A 26,646-nucleotide genomic window follows, 5' to 3' on the forward strand; every position below is an offset into this window, starting at 1 on the left:
GAAAGGAGGGATCCCAGGCAATGGTGTTTCTGTTGTTTTTTTGGGAGTGGGAAGCTATCCAGGTGATTCTAATACATGGCCAGTGCATGTATCTTTTTGAATTAGTGTTTTTGGTTTTTTGGATATATACCGAGGAGTAGAATTGCTGGGTCATATGGTAATTATATTTTCAGTTTTTTGAGAAACCTCCACACTGTTTTCCACAGTGGCTGCACCAATTTATATCCCTGCCAACAGTGTTCAAGGGTTCCACGAGGGACTTTTAACTACATCTGCAAATCCCTTCATGTCTGCCACACAAGGTAGTCTAATCACAGTAGTGATATCCCATCATACACACAGGTCCTGCTCAAACTCAAGGGCAGGGCATTACGCAAAAGTGTGAGGCATTGGGGTGTCATCTTAGAACTCTGCCTACCACAGAGGCTTCAGAGTCAAGCCACACCCATAACTAAAATCCACCAGCAGGGACCAGGATAAGCAAAAGCAAACTTAGAGGATCAAGTCAAGTTTCAAGGACAAATACCAATGAACACTTTTCTTTATTGTCAAAATAGAAAAACCCAGGTCTCTTAAATCCACATGATCTCTCTCGCTATATGGCAAGATCAATTCCAAGTCTGCGTTGGTGGAGAACAAGAAGAACAAAGGGTCTGCTCAGAGATTTATTGCTGGGTCAGACTTCTGTCCTTCTCTCTAAATGCTCACCAACCTGGACTCTTCTGAAGTAGATGGAGAGAGGCCCTGATCTGTAAGTGTAGGACTGGCCCCATGTGGTGTGACTCAGTCTCTTCAGAAAAGAGTTTTGTGGTCCCAGGTGAGTTTGGAAGGCTGTGTCAGACATCACGCACGCACACACACACACACACACACACACACACACACACACAGACATATCCCCTCTTCACAGCGAATATACATTAGTACGTAAGTTTAATACCTGGAGATTAACAGAAATGACAATGGGGCACAGATGCAACACAGTAAAACAGGGATGGGGGGTAGGACTGGAGGGGGCAGAGGGACACTGGATATGATCACAGCAACCAAGGAGTGATTCCCTTGGTGCTCTGAGGTCATGAGACACTTGCCTCTTGTCACCAAGAAAACTGCATGGTGAATAAACCACCAACTCTGGAAGATAAGCCGTGGCACTACTGCGGAGCTTAGAATGGGGTGGGGCCCTCTCTGTCACAGTGTTAATACTCAAGCATGGCGGGCTCGGAGAGTGTTACGAAATATCAGCATTTTGACCTGGTGAGAGGGGCCTATTTGGGATGTGCCCCGTTTACCTAACACTGGGTGAAGGAGGTCCCCACTCAGGGTAACAGGGCCCCGGGATACCGTGGTCTTGACTTGCAGCAGCACTCCACACCACTGCTCCCAGCCAGCTCCACTCTGTCCACTGAGCACCCTCTCCGCAATGGACCTAAGCCAGAGTGAGCCAATCAAGAGGAGACGGGAGGAACCACGTGGTGGGATGGAAGGGGCAGGAGCTGGCAGAGGAGCAGGTGTGTCCCAGGCCGGGCCCTCCCCTAGGCATCATTGAGGCTGCTGTCGCTCAGGAGCACCTTCTCCCCAGGTCTGAAGGCCGGCATCCCAAGGTAGGGGCAGCTGGCACAGCGGAAAGCATCGCCCAGGTAACACTGTTGAAAGAAGAGACCATCATACAGGGGAGCCAAGTGTCAGCTCTCCCAGAGATACAGGCCAGAAGAAAGGGATCCCAAATTTCATGGTATGGCCACAGTGGCCTAAAGAGAATGACTGCGTACATTTGTAGGTCCAACTGGGATCCAAATACTAAGAGGCTTTAAGATCTCTGATTTCATGAAAGACAAAAGTCTAGAGAAGTCCCTTAGGTGAATACTTCTGTATTCTCAGCAGTTCAAATCACAGCCACACTCAGCAAATGGCTGAGTAGCATCAGGCCTAATGTGAAGCAGAAAGAAAGGGGCCAAAAATAAGAAATGACAAGTGCCTCCCCTACGGGCATGAGTGCGCTGCCCACTCTCAGGAGATAAGCCCTCTTCCCATTACTACCTAGAGACACGTTCTCACACGTTCACCTATTATTAAAATAATTGGGCAGTGAACTCTGTAGAGCTGGAGCTGGCCTGTGTTTAGTTTAGGCCTTTGTGAATACTGAGTAATCAACCAGATACTCACGTTTCCACAAGCCGACTTGGGCTGGGAGCTTATCTGGTCCCTCAACTTCTCTTTCTCCAGTTCTTCTGCGAGGCCACAGGTGCTGGGGGAAAGTTAGCAGGTGATGAGTGGGACCTGCCACCACCCAGGAACTCCAAATCCTTGACAGACCTTTTCCCTGGGAGTCTTCACAGATATGGAGCATTGACCTTTCCTGGCCTAGTCAGCTTTGGGCTCCACAATTCAATGATGTACTGTTTGGAGATTCACACACAGACAGTAAACTATCGAAAAAGCCAGCAAAGATTAGCACAAATTTGGGAGAATGGTAGCCTCTTGTAAGGAGAGGGAGGGAGATGCAGCTGAGGGAGCAGGCAGAGGCGACTTCTAAGGAACAAGTCATGTTCCTGGTACTTAAGCTGGGTGAGCAGTACATGGGTGTTCATTTTATTGTTCTTTAAAATGTACTTATTTAGCATACTCTTCTAACCGTCTGATACATTTTACAATAAAACATGTTTTAGTAATTGTGAAGCACAGCGATTCCTTGACAATCAGAAGCCGCTGGAAGCAGCCTGGCAGCCTCTTCTCACCCCAAGGCTTACCAGTTCTTGCAGGCCTTCCTCTTTTTCCCTTCCCCACAGGAGGCAGCCCGCAAGGAAGCTGGGTCTGGCTTCTTCATATCTTCTGGATCCAGCAGTTCATCTGAGTCAATGAGATCCTGGAGAATGTTCGAAGCCATTAATGACCCAGTCATGGTCTCTGCTAATGAACAGGTGAAGTGGCCACAGTCCACAGCAGCAGTTTGCCCATCTATGTAGAAGGCAGCCATCATCCTACCTGGGCTTGATCATCACGCCCAAGCTGACCACATAGTGAGTACACTACGTGCACAGAAGCTGTGTTAGGCTGTGAGGGGGCTGGGGACTCATTTATGATGTGCAGAGAATATGTGTGTGGAGGGCAGGGAGGGAGGGGGCAGGAAGAACAAAGAGAGAAGCGTTATATTTATGCGAATATATAAAGGGCTGTCGTGTGAGAAAAGGGAATGGAATATTTTCTATATAATTCCAGAGGAAAAGGCAGATAATGATATATACACTTGTGTGATTCTTCGATAAACGTGTAGACAGTTAATCTGTAAGCTCTGTGAGGGCACAAACCGTCGCCTAGTTTGCTTACCACTCTAACTTCAATAGTTGTAGGAATGAAGAACTTTATTACAGAAAGCATTGATCTGAGTTGGAAGAGCATTACTGTTAAGACAGTGAGCATTTGGTGACTTGCCCAGACGAAGGAGCCAAAAAATATTTTAGCTGACAAACTCTTTTCAGGTTTACGCATGCCCACAAGAGTCTTTAATATATCACATGAAGTGAGAACAAGAAAATCTGCGGGGGGAAAGATGCTGAAAAAGAAATTTAAAATGCCACTAATGAGGAGTTTCCTTCTGAGTCAAAAAATGCCAATGGCAGGCACAGCCACAAGGCTGGGCTTTAAATGCTTTCACACCTACAAACCCAGAGAGGCCACTCCAAACAACAACATTCCCACCCAAAGTGGGGCCTGAAAGAAAGCAATCAGGTGACCACAGTGCTGACTCACCACGCTCTCATCCTCCATATCATTGGCTGAGAGGGTCCAGAGCTTGGCAGCTGCAGGGTCCATAGCAGGCTTCCCTGAATCCAACCAATGAAAGAAAACAAGCTCCAGAAAAGCAGCTGGAAACAAACTCCAAGCACATGTAAGTGCTTTCTACTGAGGCTGTGCAGGGAACACACTGGACCTGGGTTCAAGGCCCAGCTCTATCACTTATAAAGGCATGAGAGGGACCCATCACTTTATGGCAATAAAAGCCATCATTTGTTAAGCTTTGTGCCAGATACTACATTAAACATTTTACATACATGATCTAATTTAGTCCTGCTCACCACCTTATGAGGAAAGTTCTTGTCATCCTAATTTTATAAATGAGGAAAGAGGTTTAGATACTTAGGCCAGTTACACCCAGCCACAAATACACAAGTACAGACAGAGTCTACCTAACGCTTTTAACTTCCACTCCATATTGCTTTCTCCTCCTTCTCTTAGTTCCCATCCCTAGAACATGGGGCTAATAGGATTCCCTATGCCCACTGCAGGAGATTTGAATATGAAACAAGAAACTGTACCAAAAAGCATTATAAATAGCAAAGCTCCGGTCTCATGTAGACCTGTTACAGACAAGAAAATGGGCTCAAGAGCTGATGGCGGTGGCGTAACAACAAATCAGTAGCAAATCACACCTCCTGATTCTCTCTCTGGGCCCGAAAGAGCTGAGGGTTCAGTGTGGGCCAGTCCACGAATGGGCCTTGGCGGGTAAGTGCACCCCCCAGAGATCACTGTCACACTGGATGCTCAGATCTCCCACAGGGCAGGCCATCTAAGCTGCTCCTACCCATTCTGGAACTGTGACTCCAAAGGTTAGGATGCTAAAGGATTTCTTGAAGATTTAGGCTGGACAGTCAAAACAGAGCAGTGTGAATACCTGTAAATTTTTGCATACCTCACAGCTAGGACAATTTTTCTCAACTCAGGCATTAAAAAATAGTGATAGGAAGGGTGAGAATGGTGAAAAAGGGTGGAGTGCAATCTTCTGAGAGGAGATATTTTTATAAGTGTCTTAAGATCCTCAAAGAAAAGCTGAATTCAGTGGCACAGAGAAAAGGACACATGGGAAGAGGAATAGCACACTCTTATCCGCCATGACCGTCACTGTGAGGTCTTCTGAGGGTAAATGTCATAATTCTGGGGTCTGGAAAGACTTCATTAACTAATGAAACTATGGGAGTCTGACCTCTAGTATCTGGAGACCTCAGTGTCCTCTGGTGCAGAAGAAGGGGCTGAACTAGGTAATATCTACGCATCATTTCAGTATTGGATCCGAATATGCCCAGAACAACAGTACATTAAGCATTCTTCCACTTGGAAATGAGGGAAATTAAGGAAGGGAATGATCCTCTAAAGATATCACCACCTCATTCAGATCTCTGGCTCAGTTTTTAATACGGCTTTTCAGGCCCACTCAGACAGAACAATATCCCTAGGCCAGTCTCACCGGAAGACTTCTTGGTAGTAGAAAGCTTAAGTTGACTAGAAGAACCCACTTCAAAATTGGGCTTTTTTCCTGTGATCTGCACAGAGAGCAGGCTGTCACTGTGGTAACCCAGGTGTTCTCGGACAGACTGAATCTCCTCGGGGCTCAAGAACTTGCGCTGCAGCTGAAATTCAAGATATCAGAGGATTAGGCCACGCTTTTTCTACCGTATGGTGGTGTACTATGTCCCCCTCACAGGTGTCAAACGCTCACGTCTGCAGTAAGCGCATGACAGCAGGAGATCGCAGACGTTGCCTCGTGCCACACGTTCGGTTTCTCACTGATCAGGACCCTGGAGTGTAACTTCTGTCTACGTGTTTATGTTGAGCCTGCCCCTTGGAGAGTTTTATCAAATATCTGTCTATTAGGTACAAGGCACTGTGCGAGGCATTGTGGAGATTGTAATGATTATGATTATCAAGATGAATCGGACATGCTGAAGAGGCTGTTGAATGGAATCGAAGCCTGTGGCGGGGGAGCATGCCCACAGTAAAGATGCTAGAAATGAAATACGCAGTAGAGAAAGAGAACCACGGGGGGAGGGAAATGCTTTCTATGTTCCTTGGGAAGAAGCAGCAGACAGGAAAGGTCGGGAAGAAGCTGGGGGTGCTACCTCTATGTCCGACAATTATGGAACCGCTACATAAACCACAGTCCATCTAGAGCACTGAACGCCGTTCCATAATTAGTAAGAAAGTGGGTCAATACACTAAGATGGATAATGTCAAAGACAGCTAAAGGTGGGGGAAAGAGCTAGTGACTGAACACTGTATACATACGACCTTATTTACATTAAAAAATGTGTATACACACACACAAAACACACTTGTAAATACATAAAAAGAAGTCCGAACAGCCACACCAAAAAATGTATTGGTGGCTCCCGCTGGGGAGGAAAGTGTAAGCAAGGCCTGAGATGTCACTTTATATTCTTCAGTCTTAACTGAATTTTTATGAACATCCCATATTTTGGAATAAAAGATGGAAGAACTTTAACTAAAGAGAAAAATAAGAAAGGGTAGGTGTGAAGAAACTGAGGCCCTAGGTCATGTACAGATCAATGGTATAACAGCTATTGTGGTATAACACTTCTCACACAAGAAAATTTCAGCATTGGAGAAGAATGGAGAACCATAAATACCTCTATTTAATGTTAATATTTCTAATGAATTGTCAGAAAAGGATTTCCCCCTCCAACCTATTCTAGCCTCCCACCCAAAAGCTGAGGAAAATACAGGCAACTGCCCTTCACTTAGGCCTAAGATTCGTGTCCACTAAGAGATGCCTCAGTGGTCACCACTAGTACTGAGACCAAAATATGTCCCAACCCACATGGGCCCAAGCTGAGTCTCTTCAGAGGAGATTGATTTCAGAGGTTTCGTCCTTCGAGGCATCTGGTTTCTCCCATGCAGAGCCCTTCTCAACTTGTTTCCTAGTTGAGTGACACTGATCACCTCACCTTCAGGGTTGTTATTTCTCCCAGATTCTCTCTGTATCGTCTGACAAAAGAGATACTGGGTTTAGTCACCCAAGGCTTAAATTCCCAGCAAAGAAGGTCGTCTACAAACATACCTCTTTTACTTCCACAAGACCAGAAAGAGTCAGGGCTGAACACAGCTTAGATGCCGTCTTCACTTTGCTATTGTTAACTGCTAAGAGGAAAACCCCAGTTAATAGCTTTATAGGCCAAAGCAGGAAAAATAATAAAGGCTCTCTCCTATTCAGGTCAGCAGGCATTAAAACAACAATAACCTATTCTGTTCAATATATATATATTTTAGTGATAATATTTTAATTGGACAACTCCTTTTGGTTGTTCAAAGTGCTCTTACTGATGCTCTTAAGTGTCATATAACCGTCTCGGTTCTTTGTGGCTGTCTGGAGGGGTGGGATAGGGAGGGTGGGAGGGAGGGAGACAAAGAGGGAAGAGATATGGGAACATATATATATGTATAACTGACTCACTCTGTTATAAAGCAGAAACTAACACACCATTGTAAAGCAATTATACCCCAATAAAGATGTTAAAAAATAATAATAATAATAATTCCATTATTATTGCTTCATATCACTCTCTGTTTCTTTGAAATACCTAACCTTCCAGGGGCTGTTAGATAATGACCAAGAGGCTGAAAACTGTAAAGTATACAAGTATCTCTGTATAGTTCTGACAGACACTGTGTTTAGTCACCCAAGGTTTACATCCCAGCAAAGAAGGCTATAGCTGCTATTAACATCACAAGCTTATATTTCCACATAAATGCCTTTACACATTTCAAAATACTTTTTTTTTCTTTTTTGTGGTACGCGGGCCTCTCACTGCTGTGGCCTCTCCCGCTGCGGAGCACAGGCTCCAGACGCGCAGGCTCAGCGGCCATGGCTCACGGGCCCAGCTGCTCCGCGGCATGTGGGATCTTCCCGGACCGGGGCACGAACCCGTGTCCCCTGCATCGGCAGGCGGACTCTCAACCACTGCGCCACCAGGGAAGCCCTCAAAATACTTTTATTTCTAGTATTTGATGAAATAAGTCATCACATTTTGATAGAAAGTCTAGTTAAAAATGCTAAAAATCAGGCTTCCCTGGTGGCGCAGTGGTTGAGAATCTGCCTGCCAATGCAGGTGACACGGGTTCGAGCCCTGGTCTGGGAGGATCCCACATGCCGCGGAGCGACTGGGCCCGTGAGCCACAAGTACTGAGACTGCGCGTCTGGAGCTTGTGCTCCGCAACGGGACAGGCCACGATAGTGAGAGGCCCGCGCACCGTGATGAAGAGTGGCCCCCGCTTGCCACAACTAGAGAAAGCCCTTGCACAGAAACGAAGACCCAACACAGCCATAAATAAATAAATAAAATTTTTTTTTAAAAAAAGGCTAAAAATCTAGAATGATTCTGACAGCTTTACCACTGAGCAAAAAAGAGGTTTTTATTTCTTGGATTCTATCTTTACTTTCACATGAATCAATACTTAGCTCATCCCTCTCAGACTTCTAGTCACTATTTTTTAAACTTTTTAGTTTGAAATAACTATAGATGCACAGGAAGTTAAAAAAAAATGTTCAGGGAGGTCTCAAGGACCCTTCACCTCTTCTCTCCACGATAATATCTTACACAACTATCATATAATATGAAGACCAGGAAGTTGTCACTGATAGCCCACAGAGCTTATCCAGATTTCATCAGTTTTACATACACGTGTGTGTGTGCGTAGTCTTCATCACCACAAGGAACCCTCACACCACCCCCTTTACAGCCTCATGTACCCCCTCCCTCCCATTCCTAACCCCGACGATGGCCAACCTGTTCTCTGTCACTATAACTTTGTTATTTCAAGAATGTTATGTGAACAGAATCATACAGCCTCTAAGCTTTTGAGATTGGATTTCTTTCACTCAGCACGATTCCTCTGAGATTCATCCAAGTTGTTGCATGTGGCAATAGTTTGTTCTTTTTTTAACTGCTGCATAGTTTTCCATGGTGTGGATGTACCAGTTTAAGCATTCACCTGTTGAAGGATCCAGCCATTTTCAGATGAGCAGTTTCCTTCTATTTTACTACCTAATGGGTCAAATATCACAATTTATTCAGATGTGTTGGTTCAGAGTTTTACAATAATTCATCCCTTATCCCTAAGGATAAGGTTCAGTACAGGACTGTTGATCTCCAAATTATACCTCCTTCTCAGAGAGATGTGGTAAACATACCTAAAGATTCAACCCTGTTAAACTCTAGTCTTTCAAGTGAAAACTTCCTTACCTACAGCTGTCTCTACCGGCTCTTTCAGAAAAAGACATCCACTAGGCCGAAGGATCCGGGCCATCTCAGCCAAAATCTCAGCACTGTGCAGTGTGGTGCTTCCAGGAATTATACCCGACAAAATAATGTCAAAGCTAGATTCTTTGTGGGCAGCTGAAAAGAAGGAAGACTCTAATCAACAATCACCTTGGCCCCAGAATCTCCCAATCCCTCCCAAGTCCCCACAAAGGTTACATGCGTGGCCTTGTAGAATAAACACCTACCTGTTCAGCAAATGCTATTATACCACCGTTACTAGCAAGAGGGGCAAGGACACTGCTGCCCTGCTCTCCCTCAGTCTTACTAAGTTCATCTCCTTCTGTATGCTCAGGGGAAAAAGTAAAAAAGGAAGGTGGACGAAAACCAAGCTTTTTTAAAAAATGTGGAACATCTAATAAGAAATAAGAACTTACTTATAAAAATCATCAACTATACTCCTAAGTCCACTGTATCTCAACTGAAAAAAATACTATAATGTGCCACCCCCCCCCCAAAAAAAAACTCAGCTATTGGGCTTCCCTGGTGGTGCAGTGGTTAAGACTCCGCCTGCCAATGCAGGGGACATGGGTTCGAGCCCTGGTCCAGGAAGATCCCACATGCCGCGGAGCAACTAAGCCTGTGCGCCATAATTACTGAGCCTGCGCTCTAGAGCCCACAAACCACAACTACTGAATCCCGTGTGCCTAGAGCCCGTGTTCCGCGATAAGAGAAGCCACCACAATGAGAAGCACGTGCACCGCAATGAAGAGTAGCCCCTGCTCACAGCAACTAGAGAAAGCCCGCGCGCAGCAACAAAGACTTAGCACAGCCAAAAATAAATAAATACATTTATTTAAAAACAACAACAACAACAAAAAACCCAGCTATCAAGGAACGACAAGAAATGCAGCACTGCCATCAAAACTGCCCTCCCTGTAAGACAACCTGGGTAGGTACTTACACTGCAACAGCTGGTTGATGTTTTCCACAGACACTCGGCCCTCATCGCCAGTTAAGGCTTGAAGCTTATCCACCAGATCTTTTAGAGCCTCCATCGGAGATGACTTATCCCAGACCACTGCCACAAACTGGCCGGCTGAGATCCCAAAATCTGCCATTCCTGCAGTGCTGTGGACCTAAAAGCTATGGGCCAAAGGAGAGTCAAGAGTGAGTAGAGACAAAACGCAATTCAATCCATGGGGTACCACCAAATGTGATTAGAATTGCAACCTAATCCCGACCTCCCACCAGGAAATGCTGACCACATTAGAAAAACTCACTGTAGACACCAGAGTGTGAATAAATAAACCCATTATCCCAAGGTTTCATAACCCCAACATTCCCAAATATGGCAGGTGGCTTCCTTGGTGAGAATCCTGACTGGGCGGTCAAGTAAGGAGGTTGAAGGCACAAATATTATTTTCTCTTTGGTATGAGACAACTCAGCTTGAACAGAATGTAAAACACACAGGACATTAATTAGGCAGAAGTATGACTCAGCATGGGAGGCAAATAAATTGGCTGATATAACCCAACCACAAGCTTAGTGTATTTTTTAAAAAGAGACAACATATGTAAATTTAGCAAACTGAATAATGATATTTTCCCATTCATCAAGATACGAAAATTCAATTCTATTGACTCTGCATTGATCAATAGTATCTACTACCTCTATCTCTAACGATTAACATTAGCCAGACTCTTCAAAGCATTTTACCTACATTATCTCAATTGAACCTCAGTACAACCTTAAACTAGATATTACTCCCATTTTACAGTCAGGAAACAGGCTGTTGACTTTGCCCAGGTCACACAACTAGTAAGTGCTGTGTGGAAAAAGTAAAAGCTGGGATCTGAATCCAAGTCTATATGACTGTAAAACCCATGCTTTTAACCTACGGAAATTTCCTCCTGCCAGGGTCAACTTTCTCTGACTTGATACTCAGATGAGTATAGAATGTCCTCACGACGCAATCAGGTCAGGAGATAGCAGTCTACTCAGTTCCCCATTTCTTTCTTAAACATTAATGACTCCAAGTCCCTGGCTTCAGACAGCTCTACCAAATGATATGAGACCAAAGCTGTGGGAGAGGGATCACACATAGATGGGTCTTAAGCCAAATACTTCTGTATTCTGCAGAGGTGGCTAACCCAGTGACAATTATGACACCACAGACACTCCAGGACTAAGTTTAAGTCAGGCCTACACACTCTTCCTTCTTTAAAAATGTTCCCTTCAGGGACTTCCCTGGTGGTCCAGCAGTTAAGACTCTGTGCTCCCAACGCAGGGGGCCTGGTCTGATCCCTGGTCAGGGAACTAGATCCCACATGCCACAACTAAAGTCTCCGTATGCCACAACTAAAGATCCCGCATGCTGCAACGAAGATCCCACGTGCTGCAACTAAAGACCCAGCGCAGCCAAATAAATAAATAAATCTTAAAGAAAAAAAAAAAAAGACATGTGAAGCAATCTGAGTGCAGAATCTTTAAAAAAAAAAATGTTCCCTTCAAATGATTTGCTCCTCAGCCTACAAAACATGCCTAGGTCAGCCAGTCATCCTTAAATACTGTAGTACTTTGATTTTGCTGCTCGTTTCCTAAGGCTTTTATTTTCTAGAGCAAAATCAAAACTCTTCAGTCTTCTGGATTCAGGTGCTCCGTAATCTGGCTCCACCTGTATCTCCCACCTCCCCAAAGTGAATTCTTCCTTGTTGTATGAAAAATCTTGGCATTTTCACTCTATCATGCTTTTTATCTGGTTCCTTCCTTGTGGAATGCCCTCTTTATTATCCTGACCTGACTGCACGCCATGGTAAAAGGATGCCAAGTGTTATCAGATAAACAGGATTCCTTAGTCACTGAATTGTGGTTTTTAAATCCCTAAAAAGCACACAATCAAGAACTGAAACTTTAAGCTTTCAACTGTAACATGATGTTGAGGAAGAACCCTTACAAATCTTTCAAGTGAACAACTTTGGATCAATCTCACATTTAAGAACGAGCTGGGGAAGATAAGAATATGGATTGCTGGGTATGAAGTTATAAGAAATAAATGATCTCCTTCTAGAATGACGTTGGAACAGGCTCTCCCTTGGGACAACAGAAAGAGATGAGAAGTTCTCTTCCCACTACTACAACCTTGCACTGTACTCACAGAAAAATCCTCGTGGAAGAACCCAGGGGCCAAAGGCTACTCATTAACTAGAGAAACACAAAAAGCCAGATGTCGAGACCTTTTCAGCAACCTTAATGGAGGCAGGGTTTTATGTTTTCATTTTTATTTTTTTTTGAATTTTATTTTATTATACAGCAGGTTCTTACTAGTTATCCGTTTTATACGTATTAGTGTATATATGTCAATTCCAATCTCCCAATGTATCAGGCAGAGTTTCAGAGAGCACAGGTTTCGAATATGGATGAACTGGGATTCTACCTCTCACTAGATCTTCTATTTATTAGCTACATGACAATGGATCAGTGATTAGCCTCTTTTCTCATTAATAAAGTAGGGAGAATAGTCTTACATTTTGCAAGGCTGCTGCAAGAAGTAAACGAGAAGATAAAAATATGCAATGTACTCAGCAGGACCTGGCACACAGAGCTCAATAAAATAATGTTCTAAGAGAACTCTGAGCCTCCACTTCTCTGTGGCCAGTTTATTTGCCTTTGCTTCAAACAGTCCTATAAAATCTTGTTCTTCCTCCTCAGCCATACCTGCTGGGAGGACACCCCAGGGAGAAATGTGAAGCTCCTTTTTTATTGTTAAAGTTATACAACATAAGAGCTGCACTTTATGACATCTTATCCAGTACTCCAGTGGGATTGTGTCTGTAAATTAGAAAAATGGAAAGTGCTTTGTTTTCCATATCCCCCCAAACTATTCTTCTATGGCAACAGGGAGCTCATAAAATACATTTATTAAACATTAACTCTCAAAAAGACACGGCCACCACTTTCAGTCAGCATTTTCCATATAAAATGGGACACAATGTTCTTTTAAATATCTAAAAGCCAAAGTGTGGTACTATTCATCATCAGAGTTTTATGTTGTTGTCAATGTCTTTTCTAATAAAACAAGGAAAAAATGTCTGGCACCTAAGTCAACATACTTAGAAGTGTGACTCAGAGCCCAGTTTCATAAATAAAAAGAGGTGGAATAGAAGTCATTGTCACGTCACTGGACTTGTTAAGCATCTCTCCAACTCTGACTGCTGCACACACATGCCCACAGCCCTTCTAAAATGTTGTGGGCAGGCAGTGAAAGCAGATGTCTGAGAACAACATCTGGAGATGCACTTGTTTATTTTTAAGGCACCCAGTAAACATCAAATCCTGAGGCATTTGGCTCCTTTTAAGGATGAAGAGGGCCAAAAGAAAAAAATAAGATGAAGTTTGGGTATCAGTTCAAACCAAGGATCAAATCCTTTTAAGTCAAATGCATAAAAAATTCTAAGAATACTGGCAGTTAACAGAAAGAAAAATTTAATTAAAATGAACTGACCAAAGCGTGTGCACACACACACACACACACACACACACACACACAGAAAAAAAAGGTGACAATCTGCAAGGAAACAGTAAACTCAAAGGAAAAGAAATAGAAGACTTTGTCTCCAGGCAATTAGGTGTGTGTCAAACTTAAGGTTTTCAGGAAGGATATCCAAGTGCTAGATTTTCCACAGGAAAGATTCATTCGAAGATAAGTGGACAGACTCAGAAAACAAAACCTCATGGAGAGATCAGTAGTGCTTTACCAAAATCCAGAAATATGGATCTGAAATTTTAACATTTGGGGAGTAGTTTTGGCTTAGGGGGAGGCTTCCCCCACACTCACGCAGGGGGGAGTAAGAGGTTCTGAAAAAGTTGATAAGGAGTGTGCAAAAATACAAAGACAAAGGTCTAACTGCACAAAACCTACAGAACGGCATGCCTAGCTCCAGCCGTTCGTTATCCCTCATCCCCAAACCATTTACTTCTTCCGACTATTATGAAGCCTTCCCTGGTGATAGGTTTCCCCGTGAGGCGCTCCGCATTTACATAGCTGCTCAGTGACTAGTCCATGACCTCCCTGAGTCACGCAGAGCTTGGCACTCAATGTCAGAATAAAGGCCACCAGCCTTTCCCAAACTTGCAGGTCGTCCAAATCACCCGCGGGCATTTGTTAAAATAAGATTCCAGGGCTAAATAAGATTCCAGATGTACCGAATCAACTCTCCAGGAGAAAGACCTCGGTATCCGATTTATTAACAAGTGTCCTGATGGTTTTTCCAATCCGGCAAGTTTGGGAATACTCAATTATGTCAACTCAACACTTTGGAGGTTCAGGGAAGTCAAAGTTTCAAAATTACAACCTGGGGGGTCCAGGTACCCTCAAATACGGAAACTTAAGCTTCCCTGATGTTTGCGAAGAGGGACTGAGACTCAAGGTCACAACAGCTGGCTACTAGCAGAACCGGGTCTCAGACTCCGGTCCCCCGGGGCCTCAGGCCGGGTCCGGCAGCGCGGGAGATACGGCAGCTCGGGAAGGGCAGAAGCCACCACGCCAGGAGACCGGGACAAGGCAGGGCGGGCCCGACCCCTCCCACCGGCTTCCCCCGGGCGAAAGCCCGCTGTGGTCCTCAGGGAGGTGGCCATAGCCACGTTTCCGCCGAAGGACGAGGCTGGGGATGGGAAATGAGAGGACGTGGGGCAGCGGGTGGGTCGGAACGGGGGCGTTGGGGAAGGTCGGGCTCTCGGACCACCTGGTGATCGCTCACCTGCCGCCCGGGTCTCGCTCCCGGCTTCTCAGCATCTGCCGGCTCCGCACCTCGCGCCTCTCGCGAGAGGACGAAGCTCCCGAGGCGCGGGGAGGGCGGAAGTGGCCATGCAGCTGACTCGGTGCTCTACGGCGCGTCGCTGTAGGCAGCGTGCCCGCTTCCAAGATGGCAGCGAGGGTGTCTGGTGCGCTCGGCCGGGCGGGGTGCAGGCTCCTGCAGCTGCGGTGCCTCCCCGGTGAGAGGGCGGCCGATCCCGGGAGCGGGGAGGGAAGGGGAGGGGGCGGGAAGCTGATCTGGGCTGGGTGAGGGGCGGAAGAAGCCTCGTGGCGGCTCGAGAGCAAGGTGAGGTGAAGGGCATAGCGGCTCGCGCCGGCGCCTCGGGCTTGAAGTGGCCGCCTGGCTGGCTTCTGACCCCATTCTCGACCTGTGAGGAGCGAGAGCATCAGGGAAGGGTCTGTCACTCCCATTTCATGGAGTTGACGCAGCCCGAGAGAGGGCTGTGGGTGCCCAAGGTCACACAGCTCGGTCGGTTGCAGACTGGCACACTTGTACCCAGTCTCTTAACTCCATTGTCAAGTCCCTGGGCCCTGATCCCGGGAAACAGACACAGAGAGCGCCTAGTCTACTTTTTCCCAAGTCAGTCATTTCCCCACCTCTTCAGTAATTCTTCAGTATCCTCGTACCACTTTTGCCACCATATAGTCAGTATTTTTGTTTCTACGTCTGATTTCGTAAAAATATAGACGTTTACTTAAAAGAGGAAACTTTATATCACTACCATAAATGGAAAACCAATGTCACCTTCCACAAATAGAACGTATGAATTAACATATTAACATAAATATATAACTAATGAAATAATATTCTCCTGTATTTCACCTAAAATCTCGTGGACTGCAGTGGTTCTGTAATATTGCTTTGGGACCTCCCAGGTCCTTTTCGAAGTTTTATGAATATTTGGTCCGGTTTTTCCTGTACATATGCTAAAATAATTGATATTTTCACACACAGGTGCTGTTTCTTTTAAAAAGCATTTTTTCCTGAGTTGGTCCATAGATTTTCTTTAAAATGAGTGCTGTTTTGTTGTTTCTATACAAAGCTCCAAACTAAATATGTTCAGTAAAAGTAATGCCTATGACCCAGAAAATCTACTTCGAGGTATTTACTCAACAGAAATGAAAGCAAAATGTCCACAAAAAGGTTTGAACAAGTATATTCATAGCACCTTTATAATAGCCAACAGCCCAGGTGTTCAATAGAATAGTGTTTCTACTCAGCAGTAAAAAGTAACAACCTCCTGATTTTCCCAGAAATATGAATCAATCTAAAAAGTATTCTAAGCAAAAGAAGTCTTATACATACAGAGGATACACAGTATGATTCTATTTAGATGAAATTCTAGGACAGGCAAGACTAGAATGAAAAATTCCGCATAGTGTGGGTGGGGAATAACTGGGAAGGAATAAGAGGGAACTTTCTGGGGTGATGTTAATCTCTAGATAGTGGTTCAAGTTAGGCAGGTGTATACATTTGTCAAAACTCAGAATTGGCCCGTTTAAGATTTGTGCATTTCATTGAATGTAAATATCACCTCAATAAAAGAACAGTAAATATTCAATAAATATTGAACCCTAGTTAATGATGTGCATGTTGAAATGTTTAAAGATAAAGAATTCTGAAGTCTGCAACAAATGCATCAAAAAATAAGATGGATTGGGGAATTCCCTGGCTGTCCAGTGGTTAGGACTCGGTGCTTTCACTGTCGAGGCCCAGGTTCAATCCATGGTTGGGGAACTAAGATCCCACAAGCCGTGTGGTGTGGCCACAAAAAATAAATAAGATGGCTTGATGTATGAAGAGTGTCATGGGTATACAGGTGTTCATGCCACAATTCTTTCCACTTGCTTGTATGTTTGAATTTTTTTTTTTAATAGTAAAATGCTGGGAAGGAAAAAAGTAGTATGAGCCTTTGCTTAGGAAATACAGTACTGTACTTTTCAAAAGCCCCTTCCTAAAGTAAATGGGTGTTGCAATATTGCAGATGAGAAAACAGAGACGCCACATAACCACTAGGGAGTCAATACTCAGACCTTCTAATTTATAGTCCAGTGCTCTTGCCATGATATATAAATATATAATGTTTTCAAGTCACTTTCATTTTTTTGTTTGGGCCTCACAACACTCCCGTTGAGTAAGTAGAGATTATTTCTCTTAATTTGCGTATTTTAAAGTCATGCTCATTGGGGTGAAATGGTTTGCCTATTGACACACAGCTGACAAATGATGGAAACATTCCTAGAAGACAGGTCTTCCGTTTCCTGGTTCCTGCTTTTGCCACCACATCATGTCAAAAGGTTCCCAGTTTACCCAAGAATTTTGTGTGGGATCACTTGTTTCTGGTTTTCCTCTGCTTTTCTTCCTCCCCATCCCTCATACCACTCTGGGTCTCAAAGGGTCTTCTCTGGTGAGTGTCCCTGGCTGACCAGCTCAGTTTGTTTCAGTGTCCCGCTGCCGACCAGCCCTGGTGCCATGTGCCTTCCATGCTTCAGCTACACAGCTGAGGTCTTCAGATCAGCAGAAGCAGCAACCTCCCCCCTCTTTTCCTCCGCAACATTCTGAGACACAGGGCACAGAAGAACCCAGTCAGGAGTCTTCTCGTTCACCCCCCAGGTAGGCAGTAGAACCCCAGTCCACCCATTTCTGACCACTTTGCGTGCTTGGGTGAATCTGTGCTTCTCCTTCCTCTAGCCTCTCTGTTCCCTTCACAGCTTTCACAGGAACCTGTTGTTTGTTTTATGAAAACGGTGCCTGTACATTCTAAACCATTCTAAATAATACAAAGAAGTTCACGAAAGTAAAAAAATTATCAGAAATCGCAAACCCAGAAATAACTCTTTGTGAAATAACTCTTTGTGAATATCCTTTTCTCTAACGATTTCATATATAACCCTGTGTATATTATAAATGATTAATTACACTGTACACTATACATGCTGTTCCAGAACCTGTTTGTTCACTCAATAGTACATTTATAATGTCATTTCACAATCTATATTATTTTAATGGTTGATAGTATTCCAGCAAATGGCAGTACCAAAATTTATTTGACCTATCTTTTATTGATGGATATTTAGATTTCCTTCACTGGTATGAAAAATAATGTGATAAAGTAGATGATTCTCTCAGCAGTGGGAGCACTGAGTCAAAGGATATGCACATTTTACATTTCGTTATACATGTGAGGCCAAATTGCCCTCCAGAAAGGAAATAATAATTTACATCTCCGTTAGGTGTTTCGTCTTTACTTAGTCCTGCTGCTGAGAAGTTCCTCTGGCTCTGAAATTGGAGTGTTCCCAGTCATTTTTCTAGTCTCCCAATGAAAGTAGTTTTCATTTCAATTCAACAAATATTGTTTGAGGATCTACTCTGTGCCAGGCCCTGTGAATAATGTAACTGTTGTCCCTGTCCTCAATGGAGTTACAGTTTGGTACAAATTCAGATAAAGAAACAATGTGGTAAGGCTATAAACTGGGAAATCCAGGGTGCTGTGACAGCTTGCACCTTCCTATCACCTGACCTCCTCGCTCATGGTTCCTTTCTCTCAGTGACTCTATGGGAGGCGAAGGACGATATGATTTTTGCTCTGTTGGCATTCAAACGCTGAGACCGACACATAAGTAAATGTCCTCTCAACACGTGCTGAGAGGAGGCACAGAGCATGTGGTTTCTGACCAGGCACATGTTGCATGCCAGGCAGCAGGCGGTGAGGTGAGGTGAGGTGTGCCGGGCTCCGTCCCCACGTCTCTCTTGCATTTGGGTCTCAGGTACACAGACCAGGGTGGTGAGGAGGAGGAGGACTACGAGAGTGAGGAGCAGCTGCAGCAGCGCATCCTGACGGCGGCCCTGGAGTGTGTGCCCGCCCACGGGTGGACAGCAGAGGCAATTGCAGAAGGAGCCAAGGTGTGTATGGGTGCGGGTGGGGCAGCCTGACCAAGATCAGCCAGGAGGGAATCACAGCAGCCAGAGCAGAGGGCTTTCTTCCAGCCCAGCTCAGAGCCCCAGAGCTCCTCACTGCTATAAGATTTTCTGGTTTTTTGTTGTTTGTTTTTCCCCAATAGGGTAGAAATGGCTTTATTTTTTAATTATTTTTTAATATAAAAAGAATATACCGTGGAGTTGGTTCTTCGCAGTTAGGTTCTAAAGGCAGCATATTAGGCAAGAATTGCCTATGATCAAAACTGCCAGGGGCTTCCCTGGTGGCGCAGTGGTTGAGAGTCTGCCTGCCGATGCAGGGGATGCGGGTTCGTGCCCTGGTCCGGGAAGATCCCAGCCGCAGAGCGGCTGGGCCTGTGAGCCATGACCGCTGAGCCTGTGCATCCGGAGCCTGTGCTTCGCAACGGGAGAGGCCACAACAGTGAGAGGCCCGCGTACCGCAAAAAAAAACTGCCATATTTCATTGACTCTACGATGCCATTGTTTGTAAGAAGCACCATTATTTTATGCATCACTAAAAAAGAAAAATGCTGTCTGTTAAACTATGATGCATCATCAATTTATGATTCACACTGATTGTTTAAAATGAAAAAAAAATGGAGATCCTAGAATTGACAAAATGTGGTGTTTGAAAACTCCCAAGAAGGCACCACCTTGGAGACCAGCACACCTCGTTTTTCTATGTAAGTCTAATAATCAGTGTTTCCTCCTGCAGTGGAGCAGCTTGCTCCTTTAGATTAAGCCATAGGCTCATGTTTAGGCCTCATTGTGCAGAATCATCAAGCATAGCCACATACCATCCTATGAAAGGTCTGTGAGGGTGGAGACTGATGGAATTGCAGATTCACATCTCCCACCCCAAGCACGTGAGATATCTGCTCCTGAAATGGGACAGTGGGCAACTTTGCTGCTTTTTTAAAATTTAACTATTTCTCTTGTCTTCTCTCACTCTCACAAGAGCACGTATGGTAACAGAAGTCATGTAAGTGAAATGTGTATATACTATATGGTTCCACTGTGTGCTCACTGTGAAAGCTTTGAACAATACAAACAGATATAAAAAAGAACTTAAAATTGTCTGTGATAACAAAGATCAACATTTTGACCTTTCAAATTAGAAAAAAAACCCTTTCATTTATTAATCATTCACTCTTTAAATATTTATTGAACAGAGAGTGTGCTAGGTCCTAGGGGCGTCATAGTAGTCAGGATGGGCAAAGTTCTGCCCTTGTTGAGCTTCCAGTCTGGTGACATTAATCACATATATACAAATACATATTTATAAAATGTGGTAAGGGCTATCAGGAAAAGGTGCTATTGTGACATGCAGTGGACGTGTTCCTCAGCGGGTGCTGGTGTCTCTGACCTTGGAGGAAGGGTCCCTTGGGGCTGGCACTTGACCTCTGGGGTTGGGGAAATGGTGGAGCGGCTGGGAGGGCAGGGAGAGGATGGTGTCTTGATGAAACTGGGTCTGCACCTGTCGAGAATACTGCAGACTGGGTTCAGCTGCTGCCACTGGACAAAACTGCTGCGGTGGTGAAGGAGGGCGCTGCTCACACAGACTGCTAGCGGGCGGGAAGTAAACCGCGAGGAGCCAGGCCCTTCCTCCTCCTCCAGCCTTGCAGTCTCCCTCTAGAGACCCTATCCGCGGACCTAACATGGAGCCAGAAGTATGGCTGCAGAGGAAGGGCAGGTTTGGAGCTGAGAGACAGTAGCTCAACAACTGGCCCAGGGAGTGTGTATATTTTCGAGGTTCCTGTTACATACATGTTAGAGGCAGTATAGCCTGGTGGTTAAGAGCTTTAAGCCTTGGTTTCTGTAAAATGTGGATGATGGTAATACCCACCTGCTGGCGTTGCTGTGGGGCTGCAACAAGGTCGTGTATATAATGCGCTCAGCCAGGCACCAGGCACACAGGGAGCGCGCAGTCACTCTTAGTACTGATGCTCCTGCGGCTCTGATGTTGAGGTGAATATTGCCAAGCTGCCCTCCAAAACGGCTGTGTACTCCCACCAAAAGAGAGGCACTTTCCCAACGGTGGGAATTTAGAGTTAATGGTTTTTTTGGTTCCTTTTCTGCCCTCTGTTCCTGCTGCCGTCAGGGTTCTCCCTCCAGTAGCTGCTCAGTGAGTCCTGTAATGTGAGGAATAGTAAAGGATCTCTGTGGCTTTGTTAACTCTTTGACAACTCATTAGGAAAAGTTTGTGAGGGACTTTCCTGGCAGTCCAGTGGTTAAGACTCTGTGTCTCCAATGCAGGGGACGCGGGTTGGATCCCTGGTCAGAACTAAGATCCCACATGCTGTGGTGTGGCAAAAAAAAAAAAAAAAAAAAAAAAGTTTGTGAGACTTTTTTTTTTAAACAACTGAGAGACCTGCTTTCCAAGAGGCTTAGGTTAAGTGAGTTGTTGAGGAAGACAGTTATGAGCGCTCTTCCCACACCCCTTTTTATAATAGTTACAGCTCTAGGTTACAAGTGTCAGAACTTGAACTCAACTGGCTCAAGCACGAAAGGGAGCGTTTGGCTCATTTGATGACAGAAGAGTCTGGAAGTAGCTCTGGCTCGGTGTCCTTAGATTGTCGCTGCTGGGAACTGTGTCTACAGCGTATCTGCTTTGCTTTCCTCTCTGTGAGCTTCATTCTCAGCAGGGGCTTCCCACGCAGGACTGAAAACGGCTCAGCAGCCCCATAGGAAAGAGGGTACTCCTTTCCCATCAGGACTAGCAGAAGTGTGGAGGTGGCCTCGTAGGGCTGGATTTGGTCACGTGCACATTCCTGAACTAGTTGCTGTGAGCTCCACTTATCTAGGTCTGGATCCCCTGCTTTGCATCACACCCAGGGGCTTGATGGAGTGTGGAGGGACTGGTGGTCAGCTTCTCCCAGATCACACGGACAAGAATGAAGAGTGGGGTGTCCCACTGAGAACCAAGCTGCTGTTACTAGAAGAAAAGGCACTAGTGATGAACAGGCAGCAAATGTCCACTCCACCTACCCGCCACTTTCCTGTTTTCCCTCTCCCCCTTCGTAGTCTCTGGGTCTCTCCAGTGCGGCTGCCAACATGTTTGGGAATGATGGCAGTGAACTGATACTGCATTTTGTGACCCAGTGCAACTCTCGGCTCAGCCGTGTGCTGGAAGAGGAGCAGAAGCTGGTACAGCTGGGCCAGGCAGAGTAAGTCCCATGGCATCATTGCTCGGGGTGGCAACTAAGGTTCAAGGAGCTTAGGCGCCACTAGCTGTCCCCAGGAGGCCAATCCAAGCAGAGCCAAGAGGGTAGCACTGAGCAGCCCTGCTGCTCTGATGGGACTGACACGCAGCTGCCTGTCTCATCAGGAGCTGGTGGAGCCCTCCCCACTAGGGCTGAGTAAACAGTGTAGCACCGAGCCCATGCCTTTGATCCAGAGACACACTGTTTTCTTTTCCCTCTTCCAGGAAGAGGAAAACAGACGAGTTCCTGAGGGACGCTGTGGAAACCAGACTGAGAATGCTGATCCCGTACATTGAGCATTGGCCTCGGGTACAGAGTCCATATCCAGACCCCAGGGCATAAAGTATTCATGTTTATGATCCTCAGCACCTTCACTTGGAGGGTCTGGCACACTGTTCAGAAGTTAGCTCATTAATCTCCACAAAACTAGGGATTCACAGTGCAATTGGTAGAGCTAGGTTTCAGATTTGCGAGAGCCAAAGAGAGGACCTCTGAGCCATCTGTGTCTCAGTTCCTGGAAACGTGGGTGGCGTGGGTCCTAGATCATGTCCTGGGTGGGGTCTTAGTGGCCTGAGTGTGCCACCAGGTCTTCAGTGGGAGGAATCCATGAAGGGGATTAGAAAAGTCAGAAGATTTTACTGTCCATCATCATTAACAGGCCTGTTGCGTTCTAGATCTCAGGGAACTGGGACTTCTTTTCAGTATGTCAGTGTGATGCTTAGAGAATTGGAGTATTCATTCCAAGGGCTTCCCACTCCCCTTTTCTAAAGGTCCTTTTTTCCTGTTTCAAAGTGTGTCACAGTGCAGGCCATTCTCTCAGTTAAGAAACTCAAAGCACATCAGCACTGAGAGGGCCCACGGATCATCTAGTGTCCTCTGCCCAGCTGGGAGATGGTTGAGCATGTAATTTCAGTTGTGGGCAGGAGTGAGGGAGTACTGTCCAGAGTCAAGTCCCGTCCCCTGCCCATGCTCACCACGCTTGGTTTCAGACCTCCAGCTTGACCCATTCCACCTCGAATTCCACCCCCAGACTCCCCAGCTATCCTTGCTTCTTTCTCCATGTTACAGAATGGGGTGCTCTCAGTACTCAAAGCCACCAGTCTAGAGCTGGCTGGCTGCATTCCCAAGTCCACATGCTAGGGATTGAGAATCTGACTGGGTCAGCTGAGGGTCGGATCTGCCCCGGCTCCCATTAGCTGTAGTCGGGAGCATTAGACGCCAGGAGCTCACACGAGTGGGTGGAGATGGTGAGTCTCAGAAGGAGGGCCGGGCAGGCCCCCTTCCATACCTCCAGGGGGAGGTGAGGCACTAGCCACCTGAGTCCGCCGCTGCTGGTGTGCAGTTCCACTCCTCTGCCGTCTCTCCTCAGGCGCTCAGCATCCTTCTGCTCCCTCACAACATCCCGGCCAGCCTGGGCCTGCTCACCAGCATGGTGGATGACATGTGGCATTACGCTGGGGACCAGTCCACTGACGTGAGTGCTCTCTGCAGGCCCACAGGCTACTGGCAATGCTTGGATTAAGCATTTCCTCACGAAGTTTGTGAAGTTTCTTTGATAACAAATCCCTTCATGGGACTAGAGTGTCATTCCCATCTTGGAAAGGGGAGGCTAAGGTATGAGGAGGGTCCCTCAACAAGCCACGGTGGGATCTAGGTCATCTTCATTCAGGGACCAGTGCTGTAGCCATGAACCATTGGTATTCCTTCCCCCACTAGACTGGTGACAAGGCATCAGAGGGCCTTGTGATTGGATTGCCATTTTATAATCGTTTCCCCCTCGGTCTTCTATGATTTAGATTCTGTAGCAGACTTCCTCAGTGTGTGTCTTTTATGAGACTGATTAAAAAAAAAAAAAAAGAATGCCATGGAGACACTCGTTGCTTTAAAAAGAAACTCTCTCCCTGTAGCCCATGTTGGCCTGCTTTGCTAAGAGATCAATAAGCCTTTAAACAGGCACCAGGAAAGAATCTGACTTGTTAGTGCTATCATATTTCTGATAGGAAATTTAAAAATATATATATATATACCTTCATAAAAGAAATTAATGTATGATGGTACTTTGTGGAATCCAGGATGGGAGGCAAAAAAGATGCTCCCACCACAGTTATAACAAAGTGCTTTAATAAACTTCCATCGTGTGGGAGTATACCACCAACAGAGATGATAGGAAAATGAAATTAGAAAGCTAAGAAATCAGAGGGATAAAACACAAAGCTGCCGAGCTAGCGCTCTAAAGAGTGGTTCGCCAGGACAGTCAGAAGTTGCTGAAGGACTTGAACTCTCAGCTCTTCCTAGGTATTCCAGTCTGTCCGTGATGCTGTCTCAGCCCTCACTTCACTGATAAACACACGAAGGTTTCGTCATTACTGCATGACCACAGAGCCTCCCTGGAACTTAGATGTCCTGAGACTTAGGCTTTTCACTGGCGTTTCCAAAGCCGAGTGGATGTAGCAAAATCACGTGGGGTGCTTATTAAACATCCAGATCCTGGCACTTATTTCAGACCTCCTGACTCTAAACTCTAAGAGGTTGGGCCCAGTAGCTTGCATGTTTAATCTCCCAGGTGATTCTGACACCCAGCCTAGTTTGGGAACAGCAGTCTTGTCTAGAGGGCCATGTGTATCTGTGAGGAAAAGAAGAAATCAGGAGGAAGCCCAGGAGTGCCAGTGGCTTTGGGTAGGAACTACCCAGACTGCCCCCAACCTGCAGCAGTAGTGGTGACCCACCTCTCTGATGGGTTTCTTTGCAGTTTAACTGGTACACCCGCCGAGCAGTGTTGGCTGGCATCTACAACACGACAGAGCTGGTGATGATGCAGGACTCCTCCCCAGACTTTGAGGACACCTGGCACTTCCTGGAAAACCGAATTAACGACGCAGTGAACATGGGCCACACTGCCAAGCAGGTAGCTGGGGGATAGGCATTTGGGAAGGCTCCTCACTAGGCACACTGTCTTCCTTGGGCCACACTGGTCACGTGTCTGTTCTCTTGCTCCCCTTTGACTTCAGCTGACAGTCCCCAGGGCCTACCCTGAAAGCCACACTTGGCCCATTTGTGATTGTGTTGTCCATAGGCTCTTCCTCCAGTACACAGAGCCCTCTTGACTCTACCTGTCGGGGCTAATAGGCCTACTGATTTGTCCTACCTGTCTCACCTTTGAGCTAGTGGTGGGGGCCTGAGAGAACCTGACTCTGACTCATTCTAGGTAAAGTCCACCGGAGAGGCACTGGTGCAAGGACTCATGGGCGCAGCGGTGACAGTGAGTACTGCCCAGCTCATCCCTGCCCATCCATTCTCACCTGTGTCACTGACCCCAAGTAATTTTGTAGCCTTAAACTGGAAAGCTAATAATAAGACTGACAGTGGTTCAGTCCCAATCTCTAGATCCCAAGTACCCCACTTCTATTTTTTACTGGCATCAGGAAACAGTGCTCACTCCCGGGACCCTGGTATGTCAGATCTCTGCATCATAGCCACACATGCTGCCTTGGAAATCTCAATCTTTCCCATTGGAGTCCTAGGGTCAGGGCAAGGTCTCATCACTCTCTGTTTCCATCCCTTTGTCAGCTCAAGAATTTGACAGGTCTAAACCAGCGCCGGTGAGCAAGAAGGGGTGTAAGCTAGAGCCCAGAAGAAAACCCGAGGATATATTTCAAGGCTTTGAAACGTATGAGGTGCCATCCATGAAACAGGGTGTTAACGAGAGAACACTGAAGGACTCTACACACTACCACAACCACCTGGAAATCACAGGGCACTGGAGGATAGATACAGTTGTAGCCCAGGGTTGGACCACTTTTTCAGTTCCTAACACTGGGCCAGGCCTCCTGATGCCTTTCTGCATTGCAGCTGTGTGATTAAAAATGCAGTGCTCAATCAAGCATTCAAGCCACAGAAACCCAGCACGCCCCTGTCCTGGTCTCTCAGGCACCTTGATCATGTCTTAACCTGCCTAGAAATGCTCTCTGGGGCTCCCAGGTCAGAGTCAGGGTCTGAAGCCACCCCAGGTGGCAGCTCATCCACAGGACAGCACAGGCCTGTGCACCCAGAGGGAACCATGCTGCCCTTTCCTTCTCTGGTGTCCTGAGATGCTGCCCTGGAAACCCCCTCGCCAGCTGCCTCACCTGAGACAGGTGCGTGCTGGACGGTGCTGCCCAGCCTGGCCAGAGGTGTGATTCCAGGCCCTGTGTCGAGTTACGCTAGCACGTGTTGCAGGACTATTAATGAACTTAGAGTCTGTAAAAATTATAATAAATATGTTTGAAGCAATTTCCTGTTGTGTAGGTAGTTTCCATATAGACCGTGGCAGGTATCCAAGACGCCAGAGTGAGACAACAGCGTTGTGGAAAAGGCTTGAAACTAGCAGCCAGGAGACCTGAGTTCTGGTCCTGGTGCTGCCTAATACTACTGAGCAGTTAGGACAGCTCTGCATCTGTGGGCCCAGGCTTCCCATCAGTAAAATGTGGGTGGCAGGGGCTTTTTTCCCCTCGCCATTAGGTCCTTTGATTCCTGTCTGTCACTAACTATTTCAGTGACACAGTCTTTAGCTTTACTAGTTCTCTCAGCCTCTACACTGTCTGGGCTTCCTTTTTCAGTCTGCTTAACTCTGTTTTATTAGTCTGCCCAGGCTGCTGTGATGA

At 46.0% G+C, this 26,646-nt stretch overlaps 2 protein-coding genes across 2 annotated transcripts; one reads left to right on the plus strand and one right to left on the minus strand.

Annotated features, from left to right (window-relative positions):
• Nucleotides 1-922: 922 nt before the first annotated feature.
• CIAPIN1 (cytokine induced apoptosis inhibitor 1) lies at nt 923-14,844 on the minus strand. The gene is made up of 9 exons (XM_007468287.1): nt 14,811-14,844; nt 10,015-10,196; nt 9,036-9,188; nt 6,854-6,930; nt 5,243-5,405; nt 3,751-3,824; nt 2,751-2,866; nt 2,167-2,248; nt 923-1,646 (listed from the first exon to the last, which is right to left on the minus strand). The coding sequence occupies exons 2-9, from the start codon at nt 10,169-10,171 to the stop codon at nt 1,536-1,538; spliced, it is 933 nt and encodes a 310-aa protein (XP_007468349.1). The 5' UTR covers nt 10,172-10,196; nt 14,811-14,844; the 3' UTR covers nt 923-1,535.
• A 129-nt stretch (nt 14,845-14,973) lies between these two features.
• COQ9 (coenzyme Q9) lies at nt 14,974-26,273 on the plus strand. Its single transcript, XM_007468288.1, has 9 exons — nt 14,974-15,045; nt 17,312-17,480; nt 18,635-18,770; nt 21,828-21,970; nt 22,231-22,315; nt 23,376-23,480; nt 24,756-24,911; nt 25,212-25,265; nt 25,574-26,273. The coding sequence occupies exons 1-9, from the start codon at nt 14,976-14,978 to the stop codon at nt 25,607-25,609; spliced, it is 954 nt and encodes a 317-aa protein (XP_007468350.1). The 5' UTR covers nt 14,974-14,975; the 3' UTR covers nt 25,610-26,273.
• The last annotated feature ends 373 nt before the right edge of the window (nt 26,274-26,646 follow it).

The sequence above is a fragment of the Lipotes vexillifer genome, unplaced genomic scaffold (assembly GCF_000442215.2).
Source record: "Lipotes vexillifer unplaced genomic scaffold, Lipotes_vexillifer_v1.1 scaffold1347, whole genome shotgun sequence".
NCBI classification, from domain to species: Eukaryota; Metazoa; Chordata; class Mammalia; order Artiodactyla; family Lipotidae; genus Lipotes; species Lipotes vexillifer.

Excerpts from the sequence above, each read along its gene's own strand:
- CIAPIN1 (XM_007468287.1), bottom strand. The coding sequence starts at position 10,171 with ATGGCAGATTTTGGGATCTCAGCCGGCCAGTTTGTGGCAGTGGTCTGG. Across the intron at positions 2,867-3,750 it reads ATATGGAGGATGAGAGCGTG|GATCTCATTGACTCAGATGA; the intron begins GTGAGTCAGCAC and ends AACATTCTCCAG. Across the intron at positions 2,249-2,750 it reads AGGAAGGCCTGCAAGAACTG|CACCTGTGGCCTCGCAGAAG; the intron begins GTAAGCCTTGGG and ends ACTTTCCCCCAG.
- COQ9 (XM_007468288.1), top strand. The coding sequence starts at position 14,976 with ATGGCAGCGAGGGTGTCTGGTGCGCTCGGCCGGGCGGGGTGCAGGCTC. Across the intron at positions 18,771-21,827 it reads CAATTGCAGAAGGAGCCAAG|TCTCTGGGTCTCTCCAGTGC; the intron begins GTGTGTATGGGT and ends CCCCCTTCGTAG. Across the intron at positions 21,971-22,230 it reads GTACAGCTGGGCCAGGCAGA|GAAGAGGAAAACAGACGAGT; the intron begins GTAAGTCCCATG and ends TCCCTCTTCCAG.